This window comes from Nomascus leucogenys, chromosome 10 (assembly GCF_006542625.1).
Source record: "Nomascus leucogenys isolate Asia chromosome 10, Asia_NLE_v1, whole genome shotgun sequence".
Taxonomy (NCBI): domain Eukaryota; kingdom Metazoa; phylum Chordata; class Mammalia; order Primates; family Hylobatidae; genus Nomascus; species Nomascus leucogenys.
The window spans coordinates 68,219,918-68,240,245 of NC_044390.1; the positions used below are offsets into that span (position 1 = coordinate 68,219,918).

General features: G+C 42.5%; 1 protein-coding gene across 3 annotated transcripts in view; it reads left to right on the forward strand.

Annotated features, from left to right (window-relative positions):
* Positions 1-16,729, forward strand: part of ANO4 (anoctamin 4) — a 345,709-nt gene extending 328,980 nt beyond the window's left edge. For 2 of the 3 annotated variants that reach the window (XM_003269908.3, XM_003269909.2), the window contains 4 exons: positions 2,881-3,000; positions 6,718-6,823; positions 14,966-15,161; positions 15,949-16,729. In XM_003269908.3, the coding sequence (XP_003269956.2) occupies positions 2,881-3,000; positions 6,718-6,823; positions 14,966-15,157 (418 nt within the window). In that variant the 3' untranslated portion in view covers positions 15,158-15,161; positions 15,949-16,729. Of the gene's footprint in view, positions 1-2,880; positions 3,001-6,717; positions 6,824-14,965; positions 15,166-15,948 lie in introns of all 3 variants that reach the window. The other variant, XM_030821265.1, reaches the window with a different exon arrangement.
* The last annotated feature ends 3,599 nt before the right edge of the window (positions 16,730-20,328 follow it).

Consider the following 20,328-nt stretch of genomic DNA (forward strand, 5'->3'; position numbering starts at 1 on the left):
CTTTTACTGTAGAATTCTCACATTTAAATGAGTATGTGGTCTTCTCAGAAGTTACATGGAAGAGATATGCATCCTAATCCAAATGGCACTACCCTGTAGAAGACATTTTCTAGATCTTTCTTGGAAGTGCCTACAGAGGCCATCTACCATTCATTGAAGAAAACTGACTTTATATCCACAGGAAACCCTTCGTCTGCTACTTTTTTCTTGGTACTTCTCAATTCTCCCTAATCATCAGTGTAGCCTCATCTCCCTCTGTCTCATTGAGAGCTGGTGGTGGGTTACAGTGAGGGTATATAGCATTCCTGCCAGTAAACCCAGTGATAGACATGGGTTCTCTACTACCTGTGACCTTCCTGCTATAACAATGGGTCAGTGAGTTGACACTTGCATGCTACTAGCTGAACTTTATACAGCAAAATGTGATAAATCTCACTTGCCTGAATTGATGACAACTTCCACTATTTGATATTGACAATAGCTAACAGTCTACAAAAGGTGAAAGGAATTAGTGAAACGTCTAGCCATCCATCCATCTTTTCCCCCATTAGGGATATGATATGGAAGGAAGACGTACACAGCTGATAACTGTGTGTTCCTGTACTAGATACACATTTAATGCTTTGCACTCAGGAGTAACCACCCTCTAAAGACACATTTTCAACTTGGATTTATGACTGTCATTACATGCATAGGCCCATGAAACAGGTGTTTTATTTAAATTCAAATTTTCTTAATGGAGTTTTTGAGCAGAACAACCAATGGACAGTAGCATTAGTCTTCATAAAGCCTCGGGGCTGGTCTGTGAGATAAGAGTGCAGAAGGGGTTATGAATATTCCATTTCAGTGCTGGGCCTTTTTTTTTTTCACGAGTTCCCAGAACACCTTTCCCTTCCCAAAGCTCAGATCTCTAGAAAGACTCTGCTAAAACTTACTCCCTCTCTGTGACAGCTAATCATCCTCAAGGCACTAATTTATTTTCATGTCCAGGTCTAGACAGTTCCTAGGTAAGGGAGACATCATTCCGAATTACCCTTTCAGTAGGAGAGGCCTGCTGCCAGTTGGATTAAGGCATGTTACACACCGCCTGACCATTTGTTTTCACCCATGAGTGACTTGACAAAGGGGTCCTTCAGCTTGGTTCATTTTTTTTTAAGGCCATGATAAAGCCAGTGATTTGTCTTGAGCATGATAACACACAGAACCCATGTGTTCTCAGAACTGTGTTCATGTCATCATTTTGGTTTCGTGTTCAGCAGCTTGGAATAATCATGCCAGACTTGTTAATGAAGAAAATCTGAAGATCATGATTTATTCATTCAATCAGTAATTATTTATTGACCCCCTGCTAGATGCAAGAAATAAATGAAATGAATAATCACCACGCACGTTTATCTTACTTATAGGCTAAGATATGTATCACATGCTATAGATTCATTGTTTAATATAATCCCCTCAAAGACCCTATGAGGTGGGAACTTCTGTCACTTTAAGAAGTTATATAAATCGGGTATGGTGACACATGCCTTGTAGTCCCAGCTATTCAGGAGTCTGAGGTGGGAGGATCGTTTGAGCCTGGGAGGTCAAAGCTGCAGTGAGCCATGATCACACCACTGCACTCCAGCCTGAGCAACGGAGCAAGGCCCTGTCTCAGAAAGAAAAAAAAAAAAAAGTAAGAAGTTATATAACATGCCAATATTACACGACTAGAAACCAGCAGAACTAAGATTTGACCCCAAAACCCAAGCTTTTGTATGTAAAACACCGTTTAAAGAAAAATGTATACAGGATGTATCTAAGTGCTAATTTCACCCAAAGTTTCAAACATTGTTATTTCAGTAAGTGCATGTGTTCACCACAATGTTCAATATGTAAAACTGTTTAGAGACTTGTAGAAAAGATGTTTCGAAGAGTGCTGCTTGCTATCATACTTTTAAAATGGGCTTTTTCTTGAATGGAATTATTGACTGAATGATTAAATCCTTGATTTTATCTACCCATTCAATCTAGAATGATCGATAGAATCTCATACTTTAGTTTCCTCCAATCAGATCGATTCAATATTTATGGAATTCCTACACTGCACAAGACTGTCATAAGTCATAGGATACACAAATACCTAAGATACCTGCTCTGCTCCCAAAAAATTGCAGTCCAAAGGAGAGGACATACATATATGCTGCCAACTCTAGTACAAACGATCTGGTAATGGTGAACTAAGTAAGTATAGTGGCACTACAGAGAGACAGAAAGGAGTGAGATGTTGTGACTGGAGCGATTAGGTTGCCTTCCTAGAAGGAGTGGTGTTTCAGTTGGCCGCTGAAGGATAAATACTATTTCCACTTGTAAAGGAAGAGGTAGGGAATTCTAACAGAAAAGATAACAAGCAGAGGCATGAAAACATCAGAAGCTTTCAGGGAATATAGTCTAACATGACTGTAGCATGGGATATGAGTTGGGGGGGTCATATGCACACCAATCATATTTGGAACATGTTGAGAATATCCTTAAATATATATAAAACCATTAATGAGGAACTGTGTTCATGTGTATCATCAACAAAAGAAGCTTGACTTACATGTAAGTTATGCCCATCATGTAATGCTGCTTTTTACCTATTTTACTGAAACATTAATTGGGGTAGAGATGTTCTATATGATGATTCTGCAGAAAAAGGACAAGAACTAAAATAAGCAACTTGTTCCTGATTCAACATGCCCAGGGCTTTCCAGCATATCCCAACCTGAGTTCTGGTTGACAAGGAAGGGCTAGTTAAAGGCATTTACAATTGCAGGGACATCTGGGAAGCAGGGTCTTCAGGGAACTGGACACAGAGAAGGTGATCAGTGTTCTAATGGTAGAATTTGCCTCCTCTTATAGGTGCATGGTTGGCTACGTGAATGCCAGCTTGTCTGTATTTCGTATTTCTGACTTTGAGAACCGATCTGAGCCTGAATCTGATGGCAGTGAGTTCTCAGGGACTCCTCTTAAGTACTGCAGGTGAGTGTGGCACCCAGTGTGGCTCTGCCTGAGCTGGGCTGGCTCCACCGTGGGGAGGTTTTACTCCAAAGGCCCCTTCTGACTGTGTGTGTTTAAAGCAGTGACTGTCAATCTCAACAATGCATTAAAAGCACATGGAGAATTTTCAAACCTTCTCTTGCCCGGGATACAACCCAAACCAATTAAAACAGAATGTCAGGGGATGGAACTCAGAAACCAGGTGCAGTCAGAATTGAGAACTGCTGGCTTAAAGGGAAAAACTAAAAATATAGTAGTGAAGGTTATACCCCTGCTCCAGGGACTCAGGGACAGACAATCCCCAGGCGGGTTGAGTGACAGCTGTTGAGGGCACTTGTCTTTGTTCTGCTTCTCTCTCTTGCCCAGAGTATATCACATCACATTTCTAAATGCTGAACAACTCAGAAGCCTGTGGAAAGAGGCCCAGTTCATTTCAGGTTCCACCACAGTAGCCTCTGCAACATGTGCTCATTCTCTCTCTTTCTCTCCCTTTAAAAGGAAACTAATTAAACTGTGCCTCTTGATGTGTATCTATACAAACATACATGAAGGAGAATTTGTTGAGCACCTGCTCTGTGCCAGAAACTGTTACTCCATTTAATCGTCACATCAGCCTTCTAAGTTAGACACTATTATCTCATCTGACAAATGATAAAAACCATTCACTAAAAGCTCAATGAGATTACCTGTGCACAGCTCTTGAAGAGTCCAGATGGCACCTTTTTCTCTTAATACTTTGATGTTATAAGAATTTTGTGGGCTCACACCTGTAATCCCAGCACTTGAGGAGGCCAAGGTGGGAGAATCACTTAAGTCCAGGCAGTCAAGGCTGCAGTGAGCTATGACAGCACCACTGCATTCAAACTGTGGAGCAAGGCCTTGTCTCAAAAACAAAACAAAGAATTTTGGAGATTCCCCATCATGACATTCTATGTTCTCCCTGTAATCAAAGCCACAAGGAAGAACAGCCATGGAGTCCTAGATGCTTTGACATAGGGACTTTTGTAATGATCCACTTCAGTCCCTCATCTTACAGAGGGTGAGGGTGAGAGAAGCCAGGGGCTCCCCATTTCTGTGCAGTGACAGCATACCCTCCACCCCTTTAAACACTCATGCCAAGTTCCCAGGTCTCATTGGCTGTCACATCTCATCAGATGGCTTATTTCCTTTCCCACATGGAGTAACAAGTAAGATGGGGAGAAAGACTGGCTGGAATATAATCTAGTGCCACTCTCTGTTGGGGTCTGGTGGAGAAGCAAGCAATTAAGCAACAATTGATGCTTTCTTCAGTAGATTTTCCACTTGCTTGCCCAGACCATTTCATACATGAAATTATTTAGCAAGCATTGTTAGACGTATACAGGATCCTAAGTATGAAATGCTTCAAAATAAAATGCCAACCATTATTTGGAGTTAAAAACTTTGTAATCTTTCGAAAATAAGATAAAAATACATAGTCTTTCTCCTCTTCTGCTTCCTGGCTCATAATTCTTCCTGCCTGTCTCACATAGTAACATAAAAATATATTCCAGAAATTTTTAATGTGAATGGAGTTGTTAATGCTGGCACCATTAAGTTAAATTATGATTGTTTTGTTTAGCATTTTTCTTAAAAGTCCCCCAAAGAAAACATTTTTAAATTTCTAATTAAAATCACGTAAAATAATATTTTCAGGTTTTTCAGTCATATAGCAGGTGAGGCACCCGGATCAGCTCTCAGGCTGAAAATATATAAACATGTAGAGAAAAATTTAAAAACACCTTCTCAAATACATTAATGACCTGGGAAGAATATTTGGTATTCTAAGGCAGAAGGAAGTGGTACACAGAGCATTGCAGCCAACTTTTACCCAAAGGGAATTTGCTGAAGTGAGTGGACTGAAGCTTTCTTTTTCTTTCTTTCTTTTTTTTTTTTTAATACTTTAAGTTCTAGGGTACATGTACACAGCGTGCAGGTTTGTTACATATGTATACATGTGCCATGTTGGTGTGCTGCACCCATAAACTCGTCATTTACATTAGGTATATCTCCTAATGCTATCCCTCCCCCTCCCCCCACCCCATGACAGGCCTCGGTGTGTGGTGTTCCCCTTCCTGTGTCCAAGTGTTCTCATGGTTCAATTCCCACCTATGAGTGAGAACATGTGGTGTTTGGTTTTTTGTCCTTGCGATAGTTTACTGAGAATGATGGTTTCCAGCTTCATCCATGTCCCTACAAAGGACATGAACTCATCCTCCTTTTTATGGCTGCATAGTATTCCATGGTGTATCTGTGCCACATTTTCTTAATCCAGTCTATCATTGATGGAGCTTTCTTTTTCAAAGCTTTCCATGGTTAGGGAAAGTGAAAGAAAATATAGAGGCCAGGTGCAGTGGCTCACCCTGTAATCCTAGCACTTTGGGAGGCTGAGGTGAGTAGATAGCTTAAGGTCAAGAGTTTGAGACCAGCCTGGGCAACATGGTAAAACCCTGTCTCTACCAAAAATACAAAAAAATTAGCCAGGCGTTGTTGTGCACACCTGTAGTCCCAGCTACTCGGGAGGTGGGAGGATCACTTGAGTCTGGGAGGCAGAGATTGCAGTGAGCCAAGATCGCACCACTGCACTCCAGCCTGGGTGACAGAGGAAGATTCTGTCTCAACATAAAAGAAAATATAGGAATGACCAGCCTGTAAGTGTATACTTATATACTATATAAAACAACCATAATGTAGTCACAGTAGAGTCTATTATACAGCAATAAAAATAAACCGCATGCAATAATGTGAATGAATCTTAGTAACATAATAGTAAAAAAAGCAAGCCCCAGCAAACTACATATAGTACAGTACCTTTTCTGTAAAGTTCAAAAACTAAATAGTACAATATTCAGACAAATGCATATACATATAAGTTAAAGATAAAAATGAAATTCAGGTTAAGGGAAGCAATTGATGTAAGTTCCTGGTAAAGTTTTAGTTCTTGGGCTTCATAGTGGATTTATGAGAGCATGTTGTATTATTAAAGTATTACTTTAATGGAGTCACATGGATTAAAGTTCTCTGAATGGTGTCTGGCACCCAATAGGTATTCAGCAAACATTTGTGGAATTTTATGCTGACTCAAAAGTGATAGCTGGAGGATACATTAGGAAGGACTTTTCTAGTGGCAAGTGGCAGAAATCCAGGGTAAACTGACTTAAACAACAAAAAAATGTTCAGTTAACTGGGAGAGTCAAGGGGTGATATGAGCTTCAGTAATGGCCGGATCCCAGGCCTCAAGCAGTGTCAGCAGGATGCTGCCTCTCTGCTGTCTCTGCTTTGCTTTCTTGACTTCCTTCTCAAGTAGGCTCTCTCTCTCCATACAAGGCCACCAGGAGTCCCAGGCTTTTGCCTTCTGTGGGCTTAGTGATCATTCACTAAGTGATAGTTCTAGCAGACATCTTGATGATGTCATTGATCAGTTCTGGCTCATCTTTTGAGCTGAGATCAGGCAGGTGGAGGGGGAAGTCCTAGTCAACCCACACAGATGATTCCCCAGAGGAGAAGAGATATTATTTTATCAGAAGAAAAATGCTGGACAAGCAAAACAACAGATATCTAGTATAGAGAAACTGTCCAAACTTCCCTCCTATTGAATGAGGACTATATAATGAGAATGGAAGAGATTTGAGAATCAGAAAAATCATAATTTGAATGCAACATTTTCCTGTGTCTTTATAGATACCGGGACTACCGTGACCCACCTCATTCACTGGTGCCCTATGGCTACACACTGCAGTTTTGGCATGTCCTAGCTGCTCGATTAGCTTTTATCATTGTCTTTGAGGTAAGTTTCCTCAGCCAAATTCTTTATTTCCTTTGAAATAATGAAGTCAGTAGGAGTCATGAATAAAAATAAGTGATGGGGATTTTGAATGTGATTATCTATACTTCCAGAAATAGTAGTGTCATATTGTGTAACCTCTTTTTGATCTTTTCTTTTTCTTAATTGAAGTATTTATTTTTCCAAGACATATTTGAAAGTCCATAGTTGGTTTTTAATGGACAAATCTGAACTCGTTGGTCCTAAATGTAATTTTCTGGGGCCATAGTTCTTAAACTTTAGCAAAAATGCAGTTTTTCCATCCTCACTCCCAGATATTCTGACATATCATGTCTGTGACTTGTTTTTCATGAGCTCCCTGTAATGATTCTGACTATAGGCATTCTGGGACCATAATTTGGAAACATTTGGAAAACATCAGCCCAGTAAGACTCATTCTTTTTTCTTTTTCTTTTTCAACTTTTATTTTAGATACAGTGGGTACATGCGCAAGTTTGTTACAAAATTACATTGCACAATGTTGAGGTTTGGGGTGCGACTGAACCTACCACCCAGGTAGTGAGCATAGTATTCAATAGGTAGTTATTCAGCCCTTGTCCCCTCCCTCTCTCCCCTCTCTAGTAGTCCCCAGTGTCTGTTGTTCTCATCTTTATGTCCACGTGTACCCAGTGTTTAGCTTCCACTCTAAGTATGTACAGTAAGAACATGCAGTGTTTAGTGTTCAGTTTCTACATTAGTTCACTTAAGATAACGGCCTCCAACTACATCCATGTTGCTGCAAAGGACATGGTTTCATTCTTTTTTATGGCCACATAGTATTCCATGATGTATACATACCACATTTTCTATCCGGTCCACCACTGATGGGCACCCAGGTTGATTCCATGTCTTTGCTATTGTGAATAGTCCTGTGATTGACACATGAGTACATGTATCTTTTTGGTAGAATGCTTTATTTTCCTTTGAGTATATACCCAGAAATGGGATTGCTGGGTTGAGTGGTAGTTAAACCCTTTGTTCTTTGAGAAATCTCCAAACTACACAGTAGCTGGACTAATTTATATTTCCACCAACAGCGTGCAGGTGTCCCCTTTTCTCTGCAGCCTCACCAGCATCTGTTAATTTGTTTACTTTTTTTTTTTTTTTTTTTTTTTTTTAGACTGAGTCTCACTCTGTCGCCCAGGCTGGAGTGCAGTGGCACAATCTCGGCTCACTGCAACCTCCACCTCCCGGGTTCAAGCAATTCTCTGCCTCAGCCTCCTGAGCAGATGGGATCACAGGCACCCGCTACCACGCCCGGCTAACTTTTGTATTTTTAGTAGAGACGGGGTTTCACTGTCTTGGCCAGGCTGATCTTAACCTGACCTCATGATCCATCCACCTTGGCCTCCCAAAGTGCTGGGATTACAAGCATGAGCCACTGCACTTGGCCTGACTTTCTAATAAGAGCCGTACTGACTGGTGTGAGATGGTATCTCATTGTGGTTTTGATTTGATTTCTCTTATCTCTTTAGAGATTCTGAGCATTTTTTCATATTATTGTTGTCTGTTTGTATATCTTCTTTTGAGAAGTATCTGTTTGTGTCCTTTGACCACTTTTTAATGGCGTTATTTGTTTTTTACATGTTGATTTGTTTAAGTTCCTTACAGATTCTGGATATTAGACCTTTATTGGATGCATAGTTTGCAAATATTTTCTCCCATTCTGTACGGTGTCTGTTTACTTCTTTGATAGTTTCTCTTGCTGTGCAGAAGCTCTTTAGTTTAATTAGATTCGACTTAGCAATTTTTGTTTTTGTTGCAATTGCTTTTCAGGACTTCACCATAAATTCTTTGCCCAGGCCAGTACTGAGAAGGGTATTTCCTAGGTTTTCTTCTAGCATTTTCATAGTCGAGGTCTTACATTTAAGTCTTTAATTCATCTTGTGTTAAATTTTGTATATGATGATAGGTAGAAGTCCAGTTTCATTCTTCTGCATATGGATAGCCAGTTATCTCAGCACCATTTATTGAACAAGGAATCCTTTCCCCATTGCTTGTTTTTGTCAAGTTGGAGATTCACTCTTTCTAAATGTCTCCAATTATTGCCATAATTACCACACATATTGAAATATACTGATTCATATAGTTAATTTATGATTTTCAAATAGTTATCAGGATTTCCCAACATGATTATAAGCATTTTCCAATGGGACTGGGTATTACAAGTGGTACTTCTGGTTGTGTATCATCACAGAATTATTTATATTCGATCATCCAAGTAAGTATTTATTAGCTAAGACTCAAAATGGAATTATAAAGTAAAATCTGTCTAGCAATTGTCTATATTATATGTCAATAAAAATATATTATCTATTTTCTTTCAGGGTTTAAGAAAATTGCTGTAAAAATAGTTCGCATTTCTATGACTCTAGTCATAAATGGAAATTTCATCTCTTGTCACATATATTAAAGCTGGATTAATAAAAGCCAAGTTTGCCTCTTGGCTTGGTTCTAAAGTTTCCTAGACCTCTTCAAGACTATTCTATCACTGCTTTTTCCTTCACTCCAGGGAACCAAGAGAAGAAAATATTAAGCTGCTCTTCCCTGGAAATTAGCTTACCAATGGCACATTCTTTCTTTAAAGAAGATATTTTTAACCCACCACTGTCTTAAAATTTTTCAGACAAAACTTCTTGTTGTTTGGTTGGGGTTTTTTATTTGTGTTTTTTATTTTAAGTTCCGGGGTACATGTGCAGGACATGCAGGTTTGTTACATAGGTAAACATGTGCCACGGTCATCTGCTGCACAGATCAACCCATCACCCAGGTATTAAGCTCAGCATCCCTTAGCTATTCTTTCTAAAGCTCTCCCTTCCCCCCACCCACCCCCAAAAGGCCCCTGTGTGTGTTGTTTCCCACCATGTGTCCATGTGTTCTCATCCTTCAGCTCCCACTTATAAGTGAGAACATGTGGTATTTGGTTTTCTGTTCCTTTGTTAGTTTGCTGAGGATAACAGCTTCCAGTTCTGTCCATGTCCCTGCAAAGGACATGATTTCATCCCTTTTTATGGTTGCATAGTATTCCATGGTGTATATGTACCACATTTTTTTATCCAGCCTATCATTGATGGGCATTTGGGTTGATTCTATGCCTTTGCTATCATGAATAGTGCTGCAATGAACATATGCATGCATGTATGTTTATAATAGAATGATTTATATTCCTTTCTAATAAGAGCCATACTGACTGGTGTGAGATGATATTTCACTGTGGTTTTGATTTGCATTTCTCTAATCTCCTTAGAGATTCTGAGCATCTTTTCATATTATTGTTGGCTGCTTGTATATCTTCTTTTGAGAAGTATCTGTTTGTGTCCTTTGCCATACAAGTTATAGAATTGCTGGGTAAAATGGTATTTCTGCTTATAAATCACTGAGGAATTGCCACACTGTCTTCCACAATGGTTGAACTAATTTATACTCCCACCAACAGTGTAAAAGTGTTCCTTTTTCTCTGAAACCTTGCCAGCGTCTGTGGTTTCTGGACTTTTAAATGATCAACATACTGACTGGCATAAGATGGTGTCTCATTGTGATTTTTATTTGCATTTATTTAATTATCAGTGATGTTGAGCTTTTTTTCATATCTTTGTTGGCCACATGGATGTCTTCTTTTGAAGAGTGTCTGTTTTTGCCCACTTTTTAATGGGGTTGCTTGGTATTTTCTTGTAGATGTGTTTAAGTTCCTTGTAGACTCTGGATATCAGACCTTTGTTAGATGGATAGATTGCAAAAATTTTCTCCCATTCTGTAGGTTAGCTGTTTGCTCTGATGATAGTTTTTTTGTGCTGTGCAGAAGTGCTTTCATTTAATTAGATCCCATTTGTCAATTTTTTCTTTTGTTGCAATTGCTTTTGGTGTTTTCATCATGAAATTTTTGCCCATGCCTACATCCTGAATGGCATTGCCTAGATTTTCTTCTAGGATTTTTATAGTTTGGGGCTTTACATTTAAGTCTTTAATCTATCTTGAGTTAATTTTTATATAAGGTGTAAGGAAGGGGTTCAGTTTCGATTTTCTGCACATAGCTAGCCAGTTCTCCCAGAACCATTTATTAAATAGGGAATCCTTTCCCCCATTGCTTGCTTTTGTCAGGTTTGTCAAAGATCAGATGGTTGTAGATGTGTGGTCTTATGTCTGAGATCTCTAATCTGTTCCATTGGTCTATGTGTCTGTTTTTGTACTAGTACCCTGCTGTTTTGGTTACTGTAGCCTTTTAGTATAATTTGAAGTTGGGCAGTGTAATGCTTCCAGCTTTATTCTTTTTGCTTAGTCTTGTCTTGGCTATTTGGACTCTTTTTTGGTTCCACATGAATTTTAAAAGAGTTTCTTCTAATTCTGTAAAGAGTGTCAATGGTAGTTTAATGGGAATAGCATTGAATCTATAAGTTACTTTGGGCAGATGGCCATTTTCACAATATTGATTCTTCCTATCTGTGAGCATGGAACATTTTTCCATCTGCTTGTGTCCTTTCTGATTTCCTTGAGCAGTGGTTTGTAGTTCTTGAAGAGGTCATTCACTTTTCTTGTTAGCTGTATTCCTAGGTATTTTATTCTTTTATAGCAGTTGTGAATGGGAGTTCATCCATGATTTGGCTCTCTGCTTGCCTGTTGTTAGTGGTTAGGAATACTAATGATTTTTGCACATTGATTTTGTATCCTGAGACTCTGCTGAAGTTGCTTATCAGCTTAAGAAGCTTTTGGGCCAAGATGATGGGATTTTCTAGATACAGGATCATGTCATCTGCAAAAAAAAAAAAAGATAATTTGACTTCCTCTCCTCCTATTTGAATACCCTTTATTTATTTCTCTTGCCTGATTGCCTGGGCCAGAACTTCCAATACTGCATTGAAAAGGAGTGGTGAGAGAGAGCATCCTTGTCTTGTGCTGGTTTTTAAGGGGAATGCTTATTGAGAGTTTTTAACATGAAGGGATGTTGAATTGTATCAAAGACCTTTTCTGCAGCTATTGAGATAATCATGTGGTTTTTGTCTTTAGTTCTGCTTATGTGATGAGTTACTTAGGCTTATGTGATGTTTACTGATTTGCATATGTTGAACCAACTTTTTATCCCAGGGATGAAGCCAACTTAATCATGGTAGATAAGCTTTTTGATGTGCTGCTGGATTTGGTTTGCCAGTATTGTATTGAGGCTTTTTGCATCAATGTTCATCGGGTATACTGGCCTGAAGTTTTTTTGTTGTTGTTGTCTTTCTGCCAGGTTTTGGTATCAGGATGACACTGGCCTCATAAATGAGTTAAGGAGGAGTCCCTCCTTTTTAATTTTTTGGAATAGTTTCCATAGAAATGGTATCAGCTCTTCATTGTACCTCTGGTAGAATTCAGCTGTAAATCTGTCAGACAAAACTTTTTATGTGCCACATTTTCTTAATCCAGTCTATCGTTGTTGGACATTTGGGTTGGTTCCAACTCTTTGCTATTGTGAATAGTGCCGCAATAAACATACGTGTGCATGTGTCTTTATAGCAGCATGATTTATAGTCCTTTGGGTATATACCCAGTAATGGGATGGCTGGGTCAAATGGTATTTCTAGTTCGAGATCCCTGAGGAATCGCCACACTGACTTCCACAATGGTTGAACTAGTTTACAGTCCCACCAACAGTGTAAAAGTGTTCCTATTTCTCCACATCCTCTCCAGCACCTGTTGTTTCCTGATTTTTTAATGATGGCCATTCTAACTGGTGTGAGATGGTATCTCACTGTGGTTTTGATTTGCATTTCTCTGATGGCCAGTGATGATGAGCATTTCTTCATGTGTTTTCTGGCTGCATAAATATCTTCTTTTGAGAAGTGTCTGTTCATGTCCTCTGCCCACTTTTTGATGGGGTTGTTTGTTTTTTTCTTGTAAATTTGTTTGAGTTCATTGTAGATTCTGGATATTAGCCCTTTGTCAGATGAATAGGTTGCAAAAATTTTCTCCCATTCTGTAGGTTGCCTGTTCATCTGATGGTAGTTTCTTTTGCTGTGCAGAAGCTCTTTAGTTTAATTAGATCCCATTTGTCAATTTTGGCTTTTGTTGCCATTGCTTTTGGTGTTTTAGACATGAAGTCCTTGCCCATGCCTATGTCCTGAATGGTATTGCCTAGGTTTTCTTGTAGGATTTTAATGGTTTTAGGTCTAACATTAAGTCTTTAATCCATCTTGAATTAATTTTTGTATAAGGTGTAAGGAAGGGATCCAGTTGCAGCTTTCTACATATGGCTAGCCAGTTTTCCCAGCACCATTTATTAAATAGGGAATCCTTTCCCCATTTCTTGTTTTTGTCAGGTTTGTCAAAGATCAGATAGTTGTAGCTATGCGGCATCATTTCTGAGGGCTCTGTTCTGTTCCATTGATCTATGTCTCTGTTGTGGTACCAGTACCATGCTGTTTTGGTTACTGTAGCCTTGTAGTATAGTTTGAAGTCAGGTAGCGTGATGCCTCCAGCTTTGTTCTTTTGGCTTAGGATTGACTTGGCGATGCGGGCTCTTTTTTGGTTCCATATGAACTTTAAAGTAGTTTTTTCCAATTCTGTGAAGAAAGTCATTGGTAGCTTGATGGGGATGGCATTGAATCTATAAATTACCTTGGGCAGTATGGCCATTTTCACGATATTGATTCTTCCAACCCATGAGCATGGAATGTTCTTCCATTTGTTTGTATCCTCTTTTATTTCATTGAGCAGTGGTTTGTAGTTCTCCTTGAAGAGGTCCTTCACATCCCTTGTAAGTTGGATTCCTAGGTATTTTATTCTCTTTGAAGCAATTGTGAATGGGAGTTCACTCATGATTTGGCTCTCTGTTTGTCTGTGATTGGTGTACAAGAATGCTTGTGATTTTTGTACATTAATTTTGGAATACTATGCAGCCATAAAAAATGATGAGTTCGTGTCCTTTGTAGGGACATGGATGAAACTGGAAAACATCATTCTCAGTAAACTATTGCAAGGACAAAAAACCAAACACCGCATGTTCTCTCTCATAGGTGGGAATTGAACAATGAGAACTCATGGACACAGGAAGGGGAACATCACACTCTGGGGACTGTTGTGGGATGGGGGGAGGGGGGAGGGACAGCATTAGGAGATACACCTAATGCTAAATGACGAGTTAATGGGTGCAGGAAATCAACATGGCACATGGATACATATGTAACAAACCTGCACATTGTGCACATGTACCCTAAAACCCTAAAGTATAATAAAAAAAAAATATGAAAAAAAAAAAGAAAAAAAAGAAAACTTTTTAAAAGGTTGCCTTAAGTTATTTGGCTTTTCAAATAGAATTTTCCATTTTCTTTTAATATTTTGTTGTTAACTATTTGAAAATATGAGAACTATGCAGAAAAGCTTAATTTTGTGCCATCAATGCATCACCAAATTTATCAAGTTTTAAATAAAACGAAGAATACTTAGCAGTATCATTTGAACATGATTTAGTCTCTAATACTTTAGAATTGTAATAGCCTTTAAATTGTCATCTAGTACTTTATTGGTCACCATTATATAGATGAGCAGAAGTGACAGTGATTCTGGAATTCCAGCTATTAGTATTTCAAGTAAAGAATTTGTGACTGTTTACCAAAAAGAAAAAAGCTTATTCCTGAAATGATCATTTCCCTAGGCCCACTGATAATTCTTATAACCAAGATTTATAAAGCACTTGACAGTCTACAAGGCATTTTTAAACATTTTCTCATAATTCTCACAATACTCATTTTATAGATGAGTGGAATGAGGCTCAGATAAGTTAAATAATTCATTCTCAGGTAGACAGACAGCCCTTAAGCAGTGAAAGCTACCAGCTTCAACCTGGGGTTTCTGACTCCACAGAATACATTCTTCTGGCTCTCCTTTGAATTAATTATCTGACCATTCTTTTCCCACCTTCCTTCTGGACTCCTCTTTCTATTCCTTAGGTGGTGCCATCAGACCAGTTCAGGCCTCAACTGTCCTATCATCTTGCATTACACACACCTCCCCTGGCCTCTTTCCACTCTCCACATATCCAAGAGGGTCCACATCCTTCTTCAGCCAACTCTCTAACCTCATTCAGGATGCACAGTAGACCTGACTCTGTTACATTCTCCTCTGTGTTTTTAGCACCTCGTGTTTTGTATAAAGCACCTCATTTCATATCTGATCCCAGACCTCCCAAAAGACCTAAGGGATCGAATGAGAAGAGAGAAGTACTTGATTCAGGAGATGATGTATGAAGCAGAACTGGAACGTCTCCAGAAGGAACGAAAGGAGAGGAAGAAGAATGGAAAAGCACACCACAACGAGTGGCCGTGACCATGTAGGTGAGAGGTGTGCTCAGCGTCTGAGGCCAGTCCGAGGTTGAGTGGGAGCTTTAAACTCCCTGAAGCAAAGCTTACCATTGTTGCAGGAACAGGGATCAAAATAAACTCCTTAGAAGCTTCCCAATCCAAAAGAAGCTTGTTTTTTAACTTCAATCATTGCAAACTTTGCTTGATCTTCCCCTCCCACATACCTTCTGTGACACTTCTCTGCCTTCTTTCCAGACTCTGGCCTATCAGTCAAGGTCTTCATGAGTTGGCCTAGGAGTTCCCTGAAACAAAGCTTCCTCTCTCTTTTCCTGCAGCCGGGCTGTTTTCTTTAATATCCCCAGGGAAACATGCCCCTTCTTTCTAGGTGGGTGGGAGGCAGACATTAGTAAAGAGAATTCTTCCTGAAAGCCTCAGCGGCCAGAGACCAAGGTGCAACAGGGCTGTCCTGGGCTGCAGGACCAGTAACTGATGAAGAATTTCTTCTGGCCCCACTGCTACTGGCTGCTTTCTTCCCAAAAAGGCTATTTCTAATTTTTGCTTGAAAGCATAGTATCTGCCTGTCTGTTTCTATTTCCCCAATAGTTGGCAGGATGTGATGTTGCTTCAGACTGCCCTTCTGACTCAGTCTGTTCACCCATAAAGCAAGCATAAAAATGTTTATACCATCCCTGACTCCATTTGGGGTTACAAATTCTTTGAATGCCTTTGGTGCCTGGTAAGTACAAACCATTGCACCTCATGTTTTAAAGCAATTGTGTATACATAAGATCTTTATGCCTTCTTTTCTCTTTCCAGAAAATAGTCCCTTTCCAGGCCAAGGACCTGAATTCTGCTTACTTCTCCTGGCTGTGCAAAAGCACACTCAAGTGAATGACTAAAAATGCAACCGCAGTGCATGTTGCAGACACCAGTGGCCACAGGAGGGTCAGCATCCAGTAGAGGACTGGCGTTGGAGTCACACTGCTGTGAAATCACGTTGCAGTCCAGCGCACAATTGCTATCTATCCATAGACCATTCTTGACCAAGCAAGCATGCACATTATGGGCAGTTACATTCTCAAGTTTTTAAAATCAAGGGGAACTTGTATACTGGGCCTGTTTTTCAGCCTGTTTGCTACCTTTTTTGCATTCTATCCCATGTGAATTTTACAGACACTGGGCTAAAAAGGGTATTCAGACACATGGACACACATTCCTAGAATGTCATCATATGGTCTTAATTCCATGTCACCAACAACACAGACAAGACCCTGTTTACAACTTTTTCTTTCCTTTTTTTTAATTTTAGACCTTTCTGAAAAGATTATTATATATGACATATCTATAGCTATGTGTATGGCCATAGATGTATTTCTGTGTGTACATATGTATAGTCATGTATTCCTGCATATGTACATACAAATACAGAGATATATAAAGTACATAGAAATTCCTTACTTGTAAATAGCCAAAAAGTACTGACATGAATAAATTTTCACATTTAAATAGTCATCAATATGAAGCCATGATTAATGCTTGTATAATGTGATGCAATAAAATTTAAAATAAATTTATGCACATGGAATATTTTCAGCTGGCTCTTCTGAAATTCTGTTGTATGTTTGTCTCATAGAATAAAAGAAATCACAGAATAAGTGGAATCTTTAATGTGAGGAGAATATCTGAGGGACTTTGCAAGAAATCAGATGTTTATTGGATAAATGCATGCAAAAACAAACAATATAGCCAAATATCAGCGTATGTTTCTGATGAACTTTTTTCCCCAGTCTTGATGGTGGAATATTTTAAATATAAGCCATAATGAATATGCCATAATTTGAGGATTTGATAATCTACCCAATTTTATTTATTTTTTTAAATATTTTTTTGCACACAAAACAAACATTTTCTAAAAGTACATACAAACAAAAAGATGCATATCAAACATATTAGGAAGTTTGCACATGGGAAGATGGGGAATAGAAATGGGGGGTGGGAATTAAAATAAATGAGAGAGGGACTTTGTATGGATCAATGATAATAACTCAGTCCTCTATTTGACAAAGGAGAAGGAAGAGGAAGAAAAAGAAAGTGGGATAAAGGATCAGAAAGGGAGGAAAATAGAAAAAATTAAGAGTATGACTCCAGGGTAGACCTGTTTCGTTGTCGCTGGGTTGGTTGGTTGGTTTGTCTGTTGTATTTTTCATATGTTTCGCCATGTTGGCCAGGCTGGTCTCGAACTCCTAGCCTCAAGTGATCAACCCGCCTCAGCCTCCCAGAGTACCGGGACTACAGGTGTGAGCCACCACGTCCAGCCCCCACATTGCTTCTGGCCTCTGTGGTAGACCTCCCAGACGAGGCGGCCGGGCAGAGGCGCTCCTCACTTCCCAGACGGGGCGGCCGGGCAGAGGCACTCCCCACATCCCAGACGGGGCGGCCGGGCAGAGGCGCTCCTCACTTCCCAGACGGGGTGGTGGCCGGGCAGAGGGCTCCTCACATCCCAGACGGGGCAGCCGGGCAGAGGCGCTCCTCACTTCCCAGACGGGGCAGCCGGGCAGAGGCACTCCTATTTCTTCCCAGACAGGGCGGCCGGGCAGAGGGCTCCTCACATCGCAGATGGGCGCCGGGCAGAGGCGCTCCTCACTTCCCAGATGGGGCGGCCGGGCAGAGGCACTCCTCACTTCCCAGACGGGGCGGCCCGGCAGATGCGCTCCTCACTTCCCAGATGGGGCGGCCGGGCAGAGGCGCTCCTCATTTCTTCCCAGACGATGGGCAGCCGGGCAGAGGTGCTCCTCACATCCCAGACAATGGGCGGCCGGGCAGAGGCCCTCCTCCCTTCCCAGATGGGGCGGCTGGGCAGAGGCACTCCTCACTTCTTCCCAGACGGGGTGGTGGCCTGGCAGAGGCGCTCCTCACTTCTTCCCAGATGGGGCGGCCGGGCAGAGGCGCTCCTCACATCCCAGACAATGGGCGGCCGGGCAGAGGCGCTCCTCCCTTCCCAGACGGGGCAGCCGGGCAGAGGCGCTCCTCACTTCTTCCCAGACGGAGCGGCTGGGCAGAGGTGCTCCTAACTTCCCAGACGATGAGCAGCCAGGCAGAGGCGCTCCTCACATCCCAGATGATGGGCGGCCAGGCAGAGCCACTCCTCCCTTCCCAGATGGGGCGGCCGGGCAGAGGCGCTCCTCACTTCTTCCCAGACGGGGTGGTGGCTGGGCAGAGGCGCTCCTCACTTCTTCCCAGACGATGGGCAGCCGGGCAGAGGCGCTCCTCACTTCTTCCCAGACGGGGTGGTGGCTGGGCAGAGGCGCTCCTCACTTCTTCCCAGACGATGGGCAGCCGGGCAGAGGTGCTCCTCACATCCCAGACAATGGGCGGCCGGGCAGAGGCCCTCCTCCCTTCCCAGATGGGGCGGCCGGCAGAGGTGCTCCTCACTTCTTCCCAGACGGGGTGGTGGCCTGGCAGAGGCGCTCCTCACTTCTTCCCAGATGGGGCGGCTGGGCAGAGGCGCTCCTCACATCGCAGATGGGCGGCCGGGCAGTGGCGCTCCGCATATCCCAGACGATGGGCGGCCAGGCAGAGGCGCTCCTCACTTCCCAGGCGGGGCGGACGGGCAGAGGCGCTCCTCACATCCCAGACGATGGGCGGCCAGGCAGAGATGTTCCTCACTTCCTAGACGGGGCGGCCGGGCAGAGACGCTCCTCAATTCTTCCCAGATGGGGTGGCTGGGCAGAGTCGCTCCTCACATCCCAGACGATGGGCGGCCAGGCAGAGACGTTCCTCACTTCCTAGATGGGGTGGCGGCTGGGCAGAGGCGCTCCTCACCTCCCAGATGGGGCGGCCGGGCAGAGGAGCGCCTCACAACCCAGAGGATGGGCGGCCAGGCAGAGACGCTCCCCACCTCCCAGACGGGGCGGCGGCCAGGCAGAGGCTGCAATCCCAGCAACCTGGGAGGCCAAGGCAGGCGGCTGGGAGGCAGAGGCTGCAGCGAACCAAGACCACGCCACCGCACTCCAGCCCGGGCAACACTGAGCACCGAGTGAGCGAGACTCCGTCTGCAGTCCCAGCACCTCAGGAGGCTGAGGTGGGCAGACCACTCAAGGTCAGGAGCTGGAGACCAGCCTGGCTGACATGGCGAAACCACGCCTCCAGCCAAAGGAGAAAAAACAGGGAGGGGCGGTGGCGGGCGCCGGCAACCCCAGGCAGCCCGCAGGCCAGGGCAGGAGAATCACGGGAGCCAGACGCAGGGAGTCTGCAGCGAGCCGAGTGTACTCCAGCCTGGGCCACAGAGGGAAGAAAAGAAAGAAGCAAGCAAGATGGAAGGGAGGGAGGGAGGGAGGGAGGGAGGGAGGCTAATCTACCCAATTTTATAAGTCCTCATAAGACTAGAATATTAGAAATATCCTACTTCAACACTATAATCTTCATTAAAACCTCAGCTGTCTGCAATTAACAAATTGCAAAAATACAGAACCAACCTAAGTGCCCATCAACCAAGGAGTGGATAAAGAAAATGTAGTATATAGCCGGGCACGGTGGCTCACGCCTATAATCCCAGCACTTTGGGAGGCCGAGGTGGGTGGATCACGAAGTCAGGAGATCGAGACCATCCTGGCTAACACGGTGAAACCCTGTCTTTACTAAAAATACAAAAAAATTAGCCAGGCGTGGTGGTGGCCACCTGTAGTCCCAGCTACTAGGGAGGCTGAGTCAGGAGAACGGCATGAAGCTTGCAGTGAGCGGAGATCACGCCGCTACACTCCAGGCTGGGCAACAGAGCAAGACTCCATCTCAAAAAAAGAAAAAGAGATGGCCGAACAGGAACAGATTCGGTCTCCAGCTCCCAGCCCGAGCGACACAGAAGACTGGTGATTTCTGCATTTCTGCTTGAGGTACCGGTTTCATCTCATTAGGGAGTGCCAAACAGAGGGTGCAGGACAGTCGGTGAAGCGCACCGTGCGCGAGCCGAAGCAGGGAGAGGCACTGCCTCGCTCGGGCAGCCCATTGGGTCAGGGAGTTCGCTTTCCTAGTCAAACAAAGGGGTAACAGACGGCACCTGGATAATCGGGTCAGTCCCACCCTCATACTGCGCTTTCCCAACGGGCCTGGAAAACGGCACACTAGGAGATTGTGTCCCGCACCTGGCTCAGAGGGTCCTATGCCCACGGAGTCTCGTTGATTGCTAGCACAGCAGTCTGA